We start from the raw sequence: 13785 nt of genomic DNA on the forward strand, positions 1-13785 counted from the left end.
GAAGGGCTATCAGATAGGCTGAAAATAGGCTAAGAAAAGTCCCACTTTTCATCCGTTGCACAATCAAGTCCTTTCTCTTCTTCTCACTCCCACCTTCGTGAACCTGTCCTGTTCCAACCTCCATGAAAACCTTCGCTGACACCTCCTTGCTATCCTCTGCTATCTCATCGGGACAAAATGTCAACCTCCGTACTCCACATTGTGAGCAGTCCCCCATCAAGCATTTCTTTGCATGGTATTCACAATTTGGAGTCTTTGGGCACATGATGGATTCCCACATACCGGTGATGTGCTGACACACTACTTGGTTTGCAAAACACTTTCCTCTCTCATCAGCTCTGCAACAAAAGGAGCAAGTGCAAAGGTGACCTTTCCCGTGGTGCCCAAACTTGTTCTGCCGTATTTGATTAAGGGCCTCTTTGAAATAGAGCATCTGCACATGAAGCACACAGAAGCAAGTATTTATGTCCTTCAACTTCCGTACAAAGTATGGCTTCAATGCCTCGAAGCATCTAAGAGACACTACCACTGTTGGGTGAGCCTTCTTGAATCTTTGGTACAACTCAACCTATAGCACAAAAACAAAACAATTCATAAAAAAACCAACTTCATGGTAATGGAAAAATTCCACTATTGCAGTAGTGCCAAAACTGGCTTTAGACAGTTCCAAATATGGTACCGTACATTTGGTACTGCCGGTAGGCTTTTGTACTGTATAGATATTATTTGGTGTGGGGTACCTTGTAAATAGACTTTGGTCCTATAGTGTTAGGCTTTGGTACTCTACAGATAGGATCTGGTACTCTTCAGAGAGGATTTGGTACTCTACGGATAGTCTTTGGTGGTATCCGATGAGTTTGGTACTCTGTAAATAGACTTTTGTTCTCTATACATAGGCATTCGTACTGGATAAATAGGTTTTGGTACTCTATCGAGAGGGTTTGAAACTCTATGGATAGGCTTTGGCACTCGATCACTAGGATTTTGTACTCGATATACTTTGGTACTCTACAGATGTGAGTTGGTACTCCATAGATAGGCTTTGGTACTCGATATACCAGATTTGGTACTCTACATATGTGCTTTGGTGCTCCATAGATAGCCTTTGGTACTCGATAGACAGTATTTGGTACTCTACATATAGGCTTTGTTACTATCAGAAGTGTGGGGTACCCTGTAAATAGACTTTGGTCCTATAGTGATAGGCTTTAGTACTCTAAAGACAAGATTTGGTACTCTACAGAGAATATTTGGTACTCTACAAATAGTCTTTGGTGGTATACGATGAGTTTGGTACTCTGTAAATATTTTTTGGTTCTCTATACATAGGCATTGTTACTGGATAAATAGGTATTGGTACTCTATCGAGAAGGTTTGAAACTCTATGAATAGGCTTTGGCACTCGATAGCTAGGATTTTGTACTCGATATACCGGATTTGGTACTCTACAGATCTGCTTTGGTACTCCGTACAGAGGCTTTGGTACTCGATACATCGGATTTGGTACTCTATAGATGTGCTTTGGTACTCCATAGATAGCCTTTGGTACTCGATAACTAGGATTTGGTACTCTATATATAGGCTTTCGTACTATCAGAAGTGTGGGGTACCCTGTAAATAGATCCTGGTACTATAGTGATAGGATTTGGTACTCTACAGAGAGGCTTTGGTGGTATCCGTTGAGTTTGGTACTCTGTAAATAAACTTTGGTTCTCTATACATAGGCATTGGTACTAGATAATTAGGTTTTGGTACTCTATAGAGAGGGTTTTAAACTCCATGGATAGGCTTTGGCACTCGATAGCTAGGATTTGGTACTTTATAGATATTCTTTGATACTGTAAACACCCTCTACTGTACAACAGACTACCAAATTTGGTACTGTCTGGACCAAATAAGCCTTAAGTAGCACCAAACAAGATGTACAATTACTAGAAGTTGTTGGTACCTAAGATTCATCGAGTAGATGTATAGGATGTTTGACGACACTTTTCCTTCCAATTCTCATCTTGCATATGTCTTTCTTGTTGGGTGAAACTCTGCTCTTTGATGTCCAAAAGGAATATACCAAATCTCTTGTTTCATTGGTAATAACGGTTCCTCGTGGAAATTGTCTCTCCCAAGCACTCAATGGAAACACTTCATCTTCATCTTTATTCTCTAGCCGTGAGCTTGCTGCAGCTATATTCCTTCGATGGATCCCCAGGATACTAGCCATTCTGGATTGGTTTACTCATTGTGAGTTTGTACTATTGTTCAGAATCATTGCCAAAGAGATTCTCTTTAAAAAAAGTTCACTTGCTGAATGAGGGACCTTGATTTGAGTCAAAGTGTTGCGCACACCCGATAAAACAGTGTCTTCGACTTTGCTGAAATTTGATGGTTGCTGCAAGGAAAATGTTTGGTGGTCCAGGAGTTGCTGGCGGAATATTTCCTTCTGCTCATTCTTTGCAATCCCTACTGTTTGCTCGCCAACATCGAGCCACCGCTGCATAAATGTTCTTTCTTGACCTGGCTTCCCGTAATCCAAGAGCAGACGAAGGATGTCTTTCCTTGCTTCTCTATGCGCGTTTCTTTGCAGCCCAATAATCACGAAGAAAAGCCTGATTACCGGTACATGCAGCTGGAATACTAGTGCTAATGGGATTGATGTGCATCTGCTGAACATTGCTTGGGTCATCTTGTACCTCGTCAAAAGAGAGGAACTATGCATCACCTTCCATTTCGTCGATAGAGAGGGGCTGTGCATCACCTTCTACCTCGTTGAAAGAGAGGTCCTAAGCATCACCTTCTATCTCATCGAAAGAAAGGTCCTGAGCATCACCAAGCCAGTAATCTCCTGCACTACTATCCATTTGCAAATAGAGAGAGAGAGAGAGAGAGAGAGAGAGAGAGAGAGAGAGCTCTCGAACACAGCAGCTCGGTGGCTATGGAGGCGGCAAGGAAGGCGAGAAGGTTCAAAACTGAGAGAGACACACAGGGAGAGGGACGTGCGAGGGAGGGAGGGAGAGAGAGAGAGGTGCTGGAGTGAAATCTCCCAACCGTAACCCCACCCCCCAACCCCGCCGCCGTCACCCCCCACCTCTTCTTAGGATTGCTTCCAAAGTTAAAAAAACATCCACTTTAAAAAGAAGTTTATTTGCCCTCCCCAATTCCAAAAAAATGCCCAAGTTTTTTACACACAAGAATCACGAAGCATATGTTGTGTCAAGCACACTTCTTTTTGTACCACCAAACCATGCTTTGACCCGCCAAGCACGATGCTTTCTTTCAACAACCCCTACCTAACGATATCATCATGAAATATTTTGCCCATACCAGTATCTTATGCAATGTGACTTGCCTTTATGGTTCAAGTGTATGTGATTGCATTGGGAGAGATGCCCTCTCTTTGCATCTGATGAAAATATCCCTTAGCTTCCTGATCTAGCTCTTGCCATATGCAAGCCTATGTGATTACATCTCGAGAGATAACCTCGCTTCCCATCTACTGAAAACAGCCCAGAGCTTCTTGGCCCAATCCCAAGTTGGGCATACCCCGCAATCAATGCATTCCAAACAGACTACATTCCTAAAGAACTTTTTGTGCGTTATGAAGTGCACCACATTTGGCATACATGTGGACCAAGGTAGTGCCAAGCATGACATTTTCTGTCAACAACCCCTAGATAACAATATCATCGTGAATTCTTTTGTCTATGGCTTCTACAGAGATCAACGATGGCATGGCACAGGTCAATGGCTGTAGGGATGCTTACCGCGCAAGTCTCCAGTAGCACCCATGGCGGGCAGGAGACACACACACACATACACACACACACACACACACACACACACACACACACACACACACACAATGATTGGGTCTATAGAGATCAACGATGGCATGGCAGAGGTCGCTTGTTGTAGGGCTGCATACCATGCACGTCTGTTGTAGCACCAATGGCGGACAGGAGAGGCACACGTATAAAGAGAGATTACAATGATCGACAGAACTCTCTCTCTCTCTCTCTCTCTCTCTCTCTCTCTCTCTCTCTCTCTCTCTCTCTCGCCTATGTCGCTGAGGTTGCTGGGAAATTTCGACAGGTGTCCAAGGGAGAGGATCGGAATCCCCTCCCCGATTATATATATAGTATGGCGAAGGCGGCCTCTCTCTCTTTCTCTCTCCCCCTTTATTTGTGCGCCACCAACATCTCTCTCTCTCTCTCTCTCTCTCTCTCTCTCTCTCTCTCACAGTCGTTGAGCTACTGCAGGACACACCCGTCGACGGATGAATCTGGTGTTGCCACGTTGCCGGGGGAGTGGGTCGGAATCCCTCCCCCATCATACTTAGTATTGAGTATAGAAGGTACAAGGTCATTAGATAACCTTCCAAAAGTTAGTTTTGTATTTATTTATTTCTTCGCAATCTCTATAACTTGGTAGATAACCTTCCAAAAGTTAGTTTTGTATTTATTTATTTCTTTCCAATCTCTATTAAAAATTAAAAGGTATTCCTAATGGCTTCAAAAAAATTTAAAAAGTATTCCAAATTCAAAGATTCTCTCAACAAAAACCAAAACAATGTGCTAGTCTATAGCGCGTAGCAATGGGCAATGATGAAGCACATAGATTTGCAACAATATTAACTAGGAAGGGTGGATACAACATTTTGAGAGAGAGAGGGAGAGGGGACACTTTGAAGAGAAGAAAACGATAAAGGAAGGAGAAGAGAAACACCTCTTTATATTTATATGGATACAAAACGTTTTATGACTTTCACCTTCATATGTCTTTTGACTTTCCACTTTCATTTGTTTTTTCATTTCTTAAACTCATTCGAATGTCTTTTGACTTTTCACTTTCATTTGTCTTTTCATTTCTTAAACTGGTCCTTCACTTGTGCACTTAATATGTTTTGAAAGAATTTTTATTTTTTGAAGATATGGAGACCTAATCGCTCTATTCATATATCATACTATTCACATAATATGCTAGGCTACTTGCTCTATTAATGTAATCTTAGAAGATTTGCATCGAAGGGCCTTTGTCCTTCCTTTCTCTCTTTCATGGCAGTATGAGATTTGAACAATGGACTCCTTCCGCCAGCCAATCTTTTTCATTTACGTGGAAACAACCAATCACTGAGTTATTTTGAAAACGATCTCTGATCAGGCCAGCAACACGTCCCTTCCTGCTTCCACCAAATATCATCTCCAGCAGCTTGCGATGAATTATCTCCCCTCCTGCATGCATGGATGGCATTTTTGCTCTTGCACGTTGACACTCGTCCGCTCTAAGATCTCCCCTCTTGGATGAATTACTTCGTGTCGGAAAAAAGCGTGCACCGATACAACGCTTTTCAATGGAAAAAGCATACCTGTCTCTCTCTGTGTGTGTATATATATATATACACACACGTGTGTCTCTCTCTCTCTCTCTCTCTCTCTCTATCTCTCTGTGTATAGATATATATATATACCTACCGATAGCGCTTTTCAATGAAAAAAGCATACGTGTATATTTGCACCTCGGCACTCGTCCACTCCACGCTAAATGGATTTTTCCAAAAAAAGCGTGCACCGACACAACGCTTTTCAATCGAAAAAGCAATACGTCTCTCTCTCTCTCTCTCTCTCTCTCTATATATATATATATATATATGCGCGCAGACCTAGCAGATCCATAGTAGTCACGAGCCATGAACAGGCTTGATGTCTTTGACATACAATCTATGGGTGAGCTAGAGCAGGCGCGCTCCTATCACGAGGATCTGGAGCGGTTGGAGCGCCTTTTGCCATATGCTGCACAGGAGGCGATGCAGCCGAAGCAAACTCGGAGTGCACAGCTTTTGAATGAGCATACAGCGAGACAAATAATCGACGCTATCATGGCTATAACACACCGCCTTATTCACTTCTATGAGCAACAGCAGCATCAATATTATAATCATCGGCAAGTGACCAATGCTGACGCTGATCATTATATGTTTGGGCTGTTTTACGAGAATGTGAAGGACATAATAGTGCGTGCGCAACCTCAGCGGTGCTGTCGTTCGAAATATTCATCTCGTGCAGTAATTGGAGGTGGCCATGCTGATGATAGGGACTCGGAATTGCTAGCCGACGTTGCTGCTAGTCCTGTGCAGTTTAGTGGCGCGGAGGCTTGTGGCCGCTTCCTCGATTTGCATGGTCTCTACAACCTGTTTCGTAACTCGGATACCCTCGTTCCGCGCCGTCCCTCAAAAGAGTCGAAGCCTAGTCCTCCTATGTCTAAGAAATCTAGGCATAGCCATTCCCAATTCCATCCACACAGCACAACCACTCCAGGATATGAGGAGCCCCTACAAGATGTGGATATTGGTCTCTCCCAATCATATGATGAGGCTTCCTCTCAAGTAAAATCTAGACATAGCCATTCCCAATTCCATCCACACAGCACAACCACTCCAGGATATGAGGAGCCCCTACAAGATGTGGATATTGGTCTCTCCCAATCATATGATGAGGCTTCCTCTCAAGGCAAGGAAGAATTAGACACCAAATTTTTGTTCACATACTCGCAATACCTTGAAGAGTTCCCTTGCTTTACTTTTGTTCCCCATAAAGATAAGCTCAGTCGAGCCTACAACAACTACCTCTCTTGCTTGATGGAATATTTGGTCTCTTTCTTTGACCGCACACGACCCTTGCAAGACATCAATGCGATTCTCCTCTCTGTGGAAAGGGATTTTGAGAGACATTGGCATGCGTGTGCTGTTTCCGGCTGGGAAGACGAGGCCACAGAAGAATTAAATGGTAAGGAGACAGTGGAAGAAGTATTTGACTCTGATTGTTCCTTGGAGCAACTTGTTGAGCTTGGGCCCATAAAGCTCAAATGTGCCTTGGTCTCTCTAGGATTGAAGGCTGGTGGCTCAATCCAACATAGAGCTGAAAGACTTTTACTTGCCAAGCAGATGAGTAGGTCGACTAGTGATCTTCAAGTATCAGCATTCAACTGCAAGCATAAATCTAAAATAACCAGCAAAGAGGTAGCATTAGCTGAAATGAAAGCAATGAGGCTATGTGAGCTTCTACGAGAAAACATCGAGGATACCAAAGCACATGTGGAGAGGATGGAGCACATCTTGAGCAATAGAGATTATGAATATGAGAAAGGCGAGCTGATGGACCATGCATTATTCAGTGAAGATGAAGATGAAGCATCTGATGGAGAGAAGAGGGTGTACAATCCCTTAGGGATTCCCATTGGGGTTGATGGGAACCCCATTCCTTATTGGCTTTTCAAATTACACGGGCTTGGCCAAGAATTCAAGTGCGAGATCTGTGGGAACGCTAGCTATTGGGGCCGTAGAGCATTTGAAAAGCACTTCACTCAAGATCCACGGCATCAGCGTGGCATGAGATGCTTGGGTATCCCCAATAGCAAGATATTCAACGAGATCACCTCCATCCAGCATGCCAAGTCCCTCTGGGAGACCACAATACGCCAAAAGCAAGCTTGCACCTGGCAACCCGAACTCGAAGAAGAACATGAAGATGACCAAGGTAACATCTATGACAAAAAGTCATACCTTCTCCTTCAAAGAGAAGGTCTTGTTCCTTGATTTCATTTTTTCTTTTTTGTTTAACCTTGATATTGTAATATTGATTCAAGAAATTTTAAGAGGAGGAGGAGCGTGCCATGCACTTTGAGTTAATGCTCTCTTGTCGAATGTCGAACCAAAAGCAGAGCACTAGCTAATCATAGGAAAAAGCTACTTAAAGCACAGTCTTGAACAAAAAAATATTCACGATAAAATTTTGGTGAGAAAAACTATTGTTGATGAAGTATGTCACACATGACCATGTTTTGGTCAACGTATGGGCCAAATGTGGTACACACTATGTTCTACAAAACTATTTTTGATGGTGTCTAAAATCCACTCCAATGTTACTGCAGTGAAGTGGTACTTCCTCTCTGCCTTGGTATACAAGGTGGATGCTACTTCAAACTTGGATTGCAATGAGTGATGTTGGAATTGTACTTGAGCTTTGCATGTGGCCATCGAGATCAATTGTGCATCAATCAATTGGTCCATCCCTAAAGCACAAGTTAAATCACACTCATTCTGCCCCTTGCATAGTGCTTTGAGCAGATTTGGGTGCTCCAAATCAATGCATGTGCTATAAGAAATACCTAATCTCCTGAAGGTATGCACGTGCCTTAAAAAATCATTCCAATCCATATTAATGCCTTCTTGTTGTGACAAGGCAAAGGAATGGGCAAGGACAATGCCAACTTCCATGTTGATCAATGATGTTATTAGTTTGGTAGATCAGATATTGTACGACTTAAAGAAGTCCTTCTTGAGATTCTTCTTGAAACCACCAATATGGAAGCCTCTTTCTGTGCATGAGTTGGAGGAAATCCACACTATGAAAATCACTCAACGTTTACCGTGACTCAATCAGCTTGTCAAAGGAGCACGGGGGGGGGGGGGGGGGGGGGAACGCTTGGAAATTGAAAAATTATATATTACCGCGAATATTACCGCTATTATTATCGTGCATAGTGCTGATCCATACTTTTTAGTGCTTAAACATTCATATTTGAATTTAAAAAAAAAAACTTGCTTTCAAAAAAAATAGAAACATGATTTTTATTTTTAAAAAATGAACAAAAAGTTCTACCACGCTTTTGTTACCGATTTTAACCAAAAAACATTCAAATTTGAAGATTTATTTTTGTTACGCTAATGATATAAATTGTCACTAGTGTGTGGCCGGCCGCCTGTGGCAGCCTCTCTCTTTCTCTCCCTTAATCACTCTCTCTTTGGCAGCCATCACCATTGAGCACTCCTCTCGCCTTTATCACCACAAAATTGCATGCCCTTCAACTGCTCTCTCTCTCTCTCTCCCCCTATGCGAGAATCTGAGACAAGCCTGTTCGTGATGCATTACCTTCCAAAGATATGAGCCAAGAGTCATCAGAAATGATTCCAACCCATTCACATTAGCTCACGACATTAGCATCCCAACCAACTGTGAAGGCTAGCGCTATGGTCGATCAAGTTGGCTTTGAAGTTGAGCAAAGCCATAAGATCGGCCTCATGGCAGAGGATGAGGTGAAAGCTAAACGCAAGCAAAAGCCAAGAGTAGAGCGACTTGTATAAATTTACATCCAAGGGTTGGACGAATTAAGGGTTTCCAATTTACCATGCGGAGCTACCTAGCTGCCTTCCATTGCTTCTCCTGCAATAGAGGAGAACGCAGACCCAGGACCTGACTTAGGTGAGCAATATTGACTATTGCCGATGCATGGCTTGAGCATTTGTATTGGTATTGTGTAGCTGGAGTACCGTAGATCAAGACAGGGTCGTAGACCTTGACATACCCATAGACTGGCAAAGCATAAGCATGAGAAGCAAGAGCAGGCATAATCACCTACTCGATTCACATAAATTAATGTGTTTGATAAAATAAAGAAGAGAGATAGGGAGTGTCATAATAACTAATATCTAATTTTCCCACTACAAGAGGTCACTTAAATTTCGGTGCCAAATTACCGGCGTCAATGGACGGCGTCGGTAAGTATGGAGGGAGATGAAGTTTTTTTTTAAAAATCAACTTTAAATTTCCGATGCGTGTTCTCATGTATTTTATGACGCCTGTTCCAATGCACTTTTCGACGCTTGTACGAATGCTTTTTCTGACGCCTCTATTGATACCTGTACCGTCCGACCCTGCAAAAAACAAACCGTGGGCTTTCCTTGCACATTTCTCTTCTTCTTGGGTCTTTTCTCTTGCTCTCTTCCTCCTCACCTCTTACAGATCTGGTGCGAAACAAGTTGCCAGAGGTGCTAATCTTGCTCGTAGACTACTTCATAGCACTAAGGTGAGATTGTTTTCAAGTTTACTTGTAGGTTTAGGGTTTAGGGTTTAGGTTTAACATGGTGTGTTTTTGCAGGTTCGAGATGTTTACAACACCTTTTCTTGCTCAAATAGGCCGCATGTGAGTGCTTGAACTTTTAATGCATATTGAATTTATTTGTATATCAATAAAATAAAATTTCATGCTTTAAACTTTCAATGCTTTAAAAGAAATTATGGTTTGTGTTGTGATTTTTTTTTTGAATTATAATAAAATTTCGGTTTGTTTTTATGAAAAAATCTTGTTTCGAAGAAATTTCATTTTGAATTATGTCGTTTTTGAAATGATGTGATTGATGAGATTTAGGTTTTAGGTTTCGGCTAGGTTTAGTTAAAGTTATATGTTTGGTTACGATATATATAGGTTATATGTTAAGTTATAAGCTAGGTTATGTTAGGTTAGCTTATAGGATGTTAATTATGTTAGGTTAGCTTATAGGTTAGGTTCTATGTTATGTTTAAATTAAAGGCTAAATCACATTATAAGTTAGGTTATGGGTTATATGATAGGTTAGCTAGATTATAGGTCAGGTTCAGGCTATAGGTTATACGTAAAAAGTTAGGTTAGGTTATATGTTAAGTTAACTCATGTTTAGGTTATAGATGGACATTGTGTTGGGACAATTAGAACTTATATACTTTTATATTAATTTAAACACTTACCGGTGAAACGTCTAAACACGATCATCTACCAGCGTTTAAACCATAACCCTCTAACCCTGTTAGCAGACTAAAATGGTCAAGCACTACACTAATTAGATTTGGAGCGACCAAATCAAAAGTTGCCAAACCTAAGAGGATTTAGCGGCCAAAACAAAAGTCGCTAATCTAAAGCCGATAATCCTTAGCATCTATCCCTAAGAAGACTAAATAGCCTAACGATACCCTAATATGTTTTAGAGCGCTTTACATTAGCGGCTTTACATAGTGTGTCATAACCATCCGAACACGGTGTGCCATCTATTAGGGGCCAAACCAGAATCCATAGAACCGTAAGCAGCTAGCCCTAAGCAGATTGAAATGTAAAACCGCTACATTAATCCAATTTGGAGTGGCCAAACTTAGGCAACTTTACATAGTGCACCCTAACACTCCAAAATACGGCCATCTATTAGCGACTAAACCAACACTAGTCCTAAGACGCTAACCCTAGTTGGACAACCCTAAGCGGATTGAAATTGCTAATTACTATCCTAATCCAATTTGGATCAGTCTAACCTAAGCGGCTTTACACACCATACTATAAGTTCTAACTGTCCGAGCACAACGTCCATCTATTAGTGGCCAAACGAAGATAACTTGTGTACTTCTAAAAACGCAAACGGACTTTGGTTAGGTTAGGTTATAGATTAGGTTTAGATCATAGGTTAGGTTATGTTAGGTTTAGGTTATAGGTTAAGTTAAATTATAGGTTAGGTTAGAGCTAGCGACAAATAGTAGGCAAAACACAAACGGACTTCAAAGATGACTCGTATACCTTAAAAAACGTAAACGGACTTCGATTAGATTAGCCTATAGATTAGGTTTAGGTTATAGGTTATGTTAGGTTAGGTTAAGTTTATGTTATAGGTTAGGTTAAAGCTAGCAGCAAATGAATAGTAGAAAAAATACACACGGACTTTGAAGATGACTCGTGTACTTCTAAAAATGCAAACGGACTGGACTTTGATTAGGTTAGGTTTAGGTTATAGATTAGGTTACGTTAGGTTTAGGTTATAGGTTAGGTTAGATTATAAGTTATGTTAGAGCTAGCAGCAAATAGTAGAAAAACATAAGCGGACTTCAAGAATGACTCCTGTACTTCAAAAATGACTCGCAAACGGACGCCGGTTAGGTTTTGTTATAGGTGAAGTTATAGGTTAGGTTTAATTTGGTTATAGGTTAGGTTAGATGCACAAAAACTTCAAAAACACAAATATATAGTCATTGACCCTGTGGTCCTAATCTCCGTGCACCTTTGGACCGAGGTGTGCGGGGATCGGACATGGCTAGAGAATGTGAGATTGTTAGAGCGTAAGCTAGCAGCAAATAGTTCAAAAAATGCAGTCGGACTTCCAAAGTGCACACAGACTTCAAGAACCTTAATATATAGTCATTGACCAATAAAGACGAAATTATTACCCTATGGTCCTAATCTTTGTGCACCTCTAGACCGAGGTGTGCAGGGATCAGGCCTAGCTAGAGAATGTGAGGTTGTTGGAGCTAGCAGCAAATAGTTGAAAAAACGCAATCGGACTTTTAAAGCGCACACACACTTCAAGAACCTTAATATATAGTCATTGACCAATAAAGACGAGATTATTACCCTGTGGTCCTAATCTCCATGCACCTCTAGACCGAGGTGTGCGGGGATCAGGCTTGGCTAGAGAATGTGAGGTTGTTAGAGCTAGCAGCAAATAGTTGAAAAAACACAATCGGACTTTCAAAGTGCACACACACTTCAAGAACCTTAATATATAGCCATTGAACAATAATACGAGATTATTACTCCGTGGTCCTAATCTCCGTGCATCTCTAGACCGAGGTGTGCGGGGATCGTCGGGCGTAGCTAGAGAATGTGAGGTAGGTTGTCATGTACTTAGTACTGTGTAGTTATAACAACTAGAGTGTTTTACTTATTTGTTGCATCATTGGTAGATAAAGTATGGACGATAGGATGGCGTGTCCTTGTGCGTATTGCAAGAATCAGATCTTTTGAAATTGAAAAATTTGCAACCAACACACGCAATCACGTTCTCTTTCCGATTGAGCAACTAGAAAACCTGCAGTATCGATCCCATGATCTAGAGACTGAAGGTCAAACTCCGCAAGTAGATATTGCTCCAACTTCATCCCAGAGAAGACAATTTTCAAATGAGCAGTCATCGACTGAGTCCTCCCAACCAATACTTGATGTGGAATTTCAAGAAGTAGAGATGGAGAAGATGTTGGATGAGTTCTTTAACATGGATCCCATCATTTAAAACATAAAAGACGACAACATTGAACGTAATATTGCGGATCAACCTTAGTCACCCTATTCATATCGATGGCATGATAGCAACAATAAAGAGGCGAGATGATGCAAAGTTTTGCACGCATGCCACTTTACAGTTGTGCAAAAAATTCATTTTTCTGTTCCACGTTGGCAATGCTTAATTTACAGGCTGTCTACGGTGGTCTGACGTCTCAGTCACAGAGCTTTTCAGATAAATACATTGTATCCTATGCATGATAAAGTGCAAATTACAATTCAATAATGTGATCTAGGGACTGATTTTTACATGTAACGACAGGTTGCTCAATGAGCAAATCTTGCCAGAAGGGAATCACATGCCCCCTACCCGTCCAACCGCTAAAAAACTTCTTACTAATTTGGGCTTGGATTATCACAAAATACATGTATGTCCTAATGTATGTATAGATTTTGCAATGAGTATGAAAATTTGGAATAGTGTCCCAATTGTGGATCAAACACGTATAGGGAGGACACACAAGGAAAATTTATCCCTACAAAGGTCCTTCAACACTGGGCCTATCATTCCAAGAATAAAGAGCACGTTTAGGTGCAAGTTCATAGCTACTTTGATGACATGGCACTCAAATACTAGATGATCAACAGATGATGTGATGCAGGTACCTACCAACTCTCGTGCATGGAAGCATATAGAGGACAGTTGGCCTACATTTAAGAACGAGCCTCGATGTATCCGCTTTGGTCTGGCAATGGATGGAGCAAACCCATTCGGATTACGGATTTTGTCATGGAGCACGTGGCCTATTTGTCTGGTTAATTATAATCTTCCACCATGGCTAGCTATCAAGAAGGGCCATCTATTGTTTTCATTGATCATCCCAGGAAAGTACAAAGCAAAGAACATGGACGTCTAACTGGCACCGCTTATAGAAGAGCTCT

The 13785-nt window shown here is 41.4% G+C and overlaps 1 protein-coding gene across 1 annotated transcript; it reads left to right on the plus strand.

The window, feature by feature from the left end:
- Window positions 1-5676: 5676 nt before the first annotated feature.
- On the plus strand, window positions 5677-8316 carry LOC147446771 (splicing factor SF3a60 homolog). The gene has a single exon (XM_086526297.1). It carries the CDS (start codon window positions 5681-5683, stop codon window positions 7583-7585), a length of 1905 nt encoding a protein of 634 aa, XP_086382423.1. The 5' UTR covers window positions 5677-5680; the 3' UTR covers window positions 7586-8316.
- Window positions 8317-13785: the final 5469 nt, after the last annotated feature.

Source organism: Adiantum capillus-veneris, chromosome 12 (assembly GCF_014529385.1).
Source record: "Adiantum capillus-veneris isolate H3 chromosome 12, ASM1452938v2, whole genome shotgun sequence".
Lineage (NCBI taxonomy): Eukaryota > Viridiplantae > Streptophyta > Polypodiopsida > Polypodiales > Pteridaceae > Adiantum > Adiantum capillus-veneris.

Coding starts and splice junctions, on each gene's coding strand:
- LOC147446771 (XM_086526297.1), top strand. CDS start 5,681: ATGAACAGGCTTGATGTCTTTGACATACAATCTATGGGTGAGCTAGAG.